Here is a 5,802-nt window from a genome sequence, read left to right on the forward strand (position 1 = left end):
AAACAAAGCGTAATTATTTTGTATCATTATTTAATACAAAAGTGAGTTTGTGAATTTCGAAATTGAGAAAATCATGTCCGGTGATTATGATTATCAAATGTGGATTTATCGTTGTCAAAACATTATTCGCCAAGCACAAATAAATAGGCTTCGGCGTAATAAGATTATAATGACTCTACTTATAAATGATATTGCTATTCAAAACAAGAAAAAAAAATATAAAAAGAAAAGATTTTGGGTCCATCCGTTGTATAAATTGCGTCGAGAGCATGGATTTTTTGAAGCGGTGTTTCCGACACTTTCTTCATATCCAGAAAAATTTGAGAATTTTATTCGTATGTCTGCCTCTCAGTTTGAAAAATTATTGTGCTTAGTTGGTCCGCATATAGCAAAGAAAAACGTGGTGAGAGAACCAATTTCAGCTACTGCTCGACTTGTTATGACTCTGCGGTAAGATCTTGTATATTTTGTATTATTTATTATTATGGAGTAAAATAATACTAATTATAAAAAATACTTTCAGATACTTAGCAACAGGTGACTGTATAACATCTATTTCATATCAATATCTTGTTGGTATAACGACAACAGCAAATATCATTGCTGAAACTTGCCAAGCTATTTGGGATTGTCTTCAGTCAAAAGTTTTACCTTACCCTTTAACAACCCGAGATTGGTTAAAAATTGCAAATGATTTTGATAAACATTGGCAATTTCCTCATTGCATCGGAGCTATTGACGGAAAACACATACAAATACAGGTATATTTACTATTAATTACATGCATATAAATTTTTAAATTAACTGTGTATATAATTATTCTAGTGTCCCGACAATACTGGTTCGTTATTTTACAATTATAAAAATCATCACAGTATTGTACTGCTTGGAATATGTGACGCTAATTATTCGTTCATATTTGTTGATATTGGTGCATACGGTCGGCGCAGTGATGGTGGCATTTTTCGTGATTCTCAAATGGGCCAAAAATTTGAGAATTGTGAAATGAATGTACCAAAAGCAGAATTGCTCACTGTTGATGGCATGCCTTTACCATATGTGCTTGTTGGTGATGAGGCCTTCCAACTAACAAATTATCTACTCCGTCCGTATCCTGGTAAAGATGGTCTTAATAAAGACAAATCTATTTTTAATTATCGTCTCAGTCGTGCTCGCCGAACTATAGAAAATTCCTTTGGTTTATTAGTCAGTTTATGGAGAATCTTAAAGAAGTCGATTGAAGCTACAGTGGAAAATACTGTAAATATAGTTAAAGCGATTATTTGTCTTCATAACTGGCTCCGTAAACAAGATGAAGATAATAGCTATATACAAGAAAATATGGTGGATCAGCATGGGGAAAATGGTTTTATACCAGGAAGCTGGAGGGATGAAGTTGGAGAGCAATCAGCACTCCAAGATGCAAAAATATATGGTAATCATAATAATTCTCGAGCTGCTGCAACTATTCGCGACGAATTTTGTGACTACTTTAATGCCGAAGGAGCAGTTCCTTGGCAATATAATCGAAGATAAAAGTTATTAACTACAATATATATTGTGCTGAAACAACACATCAATTGTATTTTCATTTGAAAATAGTTAAAATAGTAATTGACAACTTTAACATTCAATTAAGTTTGATCGTAATGTAAAAGTTTAAAGACTATTTTGCTGTGAATTCCGACATTGTTAAAAAATTAATGTATGTATAATAATAGACTGAAATTTTGTAAATTTTTTATTTCACAAAAATAAACTTTTTTAATTGCAATAGATACCCCAGAATTATTCATTTCAGTCTTTGGTTATTAACTATTCTTTAATTCATTGTATATTCCAGTATTGTTAATTTCAGCTGGTGGTAATACAAATAATAACAATTGTATAGTCTCACAGATAGCCAATATCAAGGAATTCGTTGAGGTAAATAAAATAATACGGTAAAAATTTTAATAGCGTAGATTTTTAATTAATATTATCAGTCATATCAGTTTAATTATAACAAAATATAGATTATAAAAAATGGCACATTCTTTTTTAAGAAATAACTACGTTATACATAAACTCTTTAAACATATATTAATAATATGACTTCATTTAATAATACTACTAATCGTTTTATTTATTGCTTTGTTTCATCTAGTTATATATTTTTTTAATCTGAAATTTAGGAAAATCTTATGAATTATACTTTGTTGTATTGTAAACTATATCTGTAAATTGTTTTATTATATCCATTTGTATTGGCTGTGGTAACTGTCGTATTTGATTGCCAATCCCAATAAGAAAAGCACCAACCGTATCAATTTTTGGTGGCTCCGGCAGTGTTGGAGGCACATTTTCGCGACATAAAGCATCGGCAATGCGGTTCAAGGCACTTGCTGAATCAATCGCATCGTCTTTGTTCGAGCGTCCACGCTTCCGACCACTGTTTGTGACTCCTAAAATCGATAAGAAGTAATTAATTATTATATATAAAATTTGTAAATCTACACTACAAAAAAGATATCCTTGTTTCATGAAAGTGTAATACATACCGCTAGCTTGACTTCTTTGAAGATCTTCATCACAGGCTTCACTACAATTATCATCTATTGATGATTCAATATCAACATTTCCTCGATTGGAAGTATTTTCTGAACTGACATTGCTGCTTGTGCTGTAAGACAAAAAAGTATAAATAATCAACTGTTACAGGCCAAACTAAACATTAATTTATATACGGTTGATACATTACATATTTTTTTAAAAATCAAGTATTGCATTGCTTACTCTTTTATTAAACCAGAGTCACGTAGGAACTCACAGCAGTCGTAAAATTTCCAACGATCTTGAGATATCACTGCAGCGGAGCCACTAGCACGGTGTTCAGCCTGAATAATCTTGCGATAAGTATCACGCAAGCTTTTAAACTTGAGTTTAACTTCCACAGCACTTAAATTTGCTACGAAAATAAATGTGAGTTAATAACGTTTTCGTTGACTCGCTCTTATCATTTTTATTATTCGAGCTGTTTTTTTTTGTATACGATTATTTCTTTCCTTTAATATTATTCAACTCACCCCCTTTGTAAACGCGATTAAAGAAATAAATTTAATTGTGATTTGAACAACTTCTAAAGTATATTATATAAGTATATCAATTATGACTTTTGGTAAAGCTATATAAAATATAATCATTTATTAATACCATTTAATGCTGCTGCCACCTCTTCCCAAAGCTTAGCTTGCGTTTCTCGCGATCGCTCTTCGACTGAAATCATAAAATTCCACAAAGGTATCCTATTATGGACCTCAATAATTAAGCGTTCAACATCCTCGTCACTTAACTTTCTCCGGTTTACTGGAGTTGTTGACTTACGTCGTTTAGCTGGTTTTTTCATTGTTGGTGGAGATTGAACTGAAATATATTGTTTAATTAAAATACATATACACATATTGACTACAAAAAATATAAAATCTTGTAACAATTTAGTTACACTATTATGAAAAGCTTTAAATACTACAATAATATTACTGACATGAATTTTGACAAGTATTTTCTTTATTTCCGTATATCGAATCTTCTATCAGGCCCTCTTTTCCGTTTGAAAGAATTGCTCGCCTAATTATCGTTTCTTTATCGTCTGCAAACAAAATATGCATTAAATTTGATATCTACTTTGATTATTTTATTATAGATAAATTTGAAACAAACCAAGAAGAGGATAAAAATAATAATTTTCATCTAAGTAGACATCACTGTAGCCATTTAAACATGGATGGTCTTGATAATGATTGCATATTTCTTCACACATCCCGCATGTATAAACAACATGCATTTCCTGATTAAAAACAAAAGTTTAAATAAATGGTGATTGGAATATTTTTGGCTTTCTTAATTGCTAAGAATTAGTTTTTTTATTCAAATATACGTAGACTTTCTTACAAAATCATAATAATTTATAGTTACCTCAAAGTCCATTGTAAATAATAATTCAAAGAATGTATTAAACAGTAACACGAAACTAATTTTTTTGTAGATTCCAATATTTATTTTGGCACTAGCTACATTAATAAAATCACAAAATCACAGCTGATTATTGTTTTAACAATATCGATTATTATCGATTCGAGGGTTAGGTAACGTTGACGCTAATAGAACCCAACTAAAAAAGCTAAACAAAATTTAGCTTTTTCGCTACAATTTTTTATGGATGGCACGCATGTTACATTCTCGTCACGTGACCACATTTGACGCTAAAAAGTAGCGTCAAGCGTCAGCATGAAAAAGCACCTTTATAAATAAATATACATTTACTGGATGACGAAGAACTTCCACCAAATTAAGGTAGATGTCACTGAGTAAGACTGATAAAATTTCAATGAAACACAAAACCGCGCCAACTTCAAATGAAAACATTTGAAAATTGGAAAGACAAAAATTATTCTATTGACTTATAAATTAGATACTTTGCATACCATTTCAGTTCAGCGAAAAATTACTATGGGCACATCGTAATAGCGGACCAGACATTTAGCCTTCTCCCTTTCACTATATTACATTTTAAAATTTACTGTAGCTCTACTAATTTTTACGATGTTGGATTGTAATAAGTGGTAAAACTCAAGTAAATTTTAAAATATAATACAGTAAAAGAGAAGAAGCTAAAAGTCTAGTCCGGAATCACAATATGCTCATAGAAATTTTTCGTACAATTTTCTTTCCGTGTACTATGTTTTGTTTTCGTAATCATTTGTTTCCGCTATCTCACAAACGAATCAACCGATTTTAACAGAATCGGCAAAAATCGACACAATTACTTAATTAAGTTAAAAAACTGATTAGTTACTGAATGCAATTGATAAATCCGATTAAAAATTGTTCAAAAAAATTTGACTTTTTGAAAATATTTTAGTTTTTACCTATGAAAATTTTATTTCTAATTAATTAGAAATACTACAGATAGGTTCATGTATGTTAAACGTAAAGTTTGGGCATGGTTTGATAATTCAAAAATAGTTAGGAAACAGAACTGATAGTTTGAGGACAGGCTCAAAGAATACACTTATGTAATAATTAGTTTTAGTACTGATACTTCAAGACCGCCGTCAAACTTCCAGAAATCTTAATCGTAAAAAATTCAAATCATCTTTTTTTTTATTTTCTTAACAATGTTTGCAGTTAAAAAACTGTTACTATTAAAATTTTTTTAATATTTTCATTGCAAAATAATCTAAAATTTTTACAATGAAAGAAAAAAGATTTAAATTTACCAATTTCTATAATTTTTTTGCATCGATTATTTAATCAATCTATGATGTGATAGTTGGAAAAATTATAGCATGTAGTAAAAGATTATTTCCGAAAACATATCATTGAGATATTCAAAATATGTTATATGTTATGTGACAATAACAATATTCACAGTTAGACGTGAATGAGTCATCAAAGTAATGGATACATTGAAGAGTTTTCCTTGAAATATACATCCAAAATAAAGGAATTGCTACTTCATATCATCGAAACAGCACGCTTTATATAATAATTTTACGCTTAGATTTTTCATTTAATTTGCCTGATCACTTTAATTCTTGTAGACTTAACATACACTCTTAATAACAATAGCATATAACCTAATACTCGTCTTTTAAAATCCATCTCAACATTTAAATTTACCAAAAATTGCGAGTACGCAGTCTGTGACTTATCAAAAATTACAATAGAGATCATCAATCAACGCTATCTAATTCAAACTGAGAAGTTTAAATTACCCCAAATTATGTCATATTTTTTGTTTGAATCTTTTATTCCCTTAAA

The 5,802-nt window shown here is 29.8% G+C and overlaps 1 protein-coding gene across 1 annotated transcript; it reads right to left on the bottom strand.

The window, feature by feature from the left end:
* Positions 1 to 2,025: 2,025 nt before the first annotated feature.
* Positions 2,026 to 4,350, bottom strand: LOC141528732 (uncharacterized). The gene is made up of 6 exons (XM_074244939.1): positions 3,700 to 4,350; positions 3,524 to 3,628; positions 3,193 to 3,402; positions 2,776 to 2,947; positions 2,541 to 2,662; positions 2,026 to 2,444 (listed from the first exon to the last, which is right to left on the bottom strand). The coding sequence occupies exons 1-6, from the start codon at positions 3,821 to 3,823 to the stop codon at positions 2,182 to 2,184; spliced, it is 996 nt and encodes a 331-aa protein (XP_074101040.1). The 5' UTR covers positions 3,824 to 4,350; the 3' UTR covers positions 2,026 to 2,181.
* Positions 4,351 to 5,802: the final 1,452 nt, after the last annotated feature.

This window comes from Cotesia typhae, unplaced genomic scaffold (assembly GCF_013202065.1).
Source record: "Cotesia typhae breed Kobodo isofemale line unplaced genomic scaffold, CoteBio_Ctyphae contig_44, whole genome shotgun sequence".
NCBI lineage: Eukaryota > Metazoa > Arthropoda > Insecta > Hymenoptera > Braconidae > Cotesia > Cotesia typhae.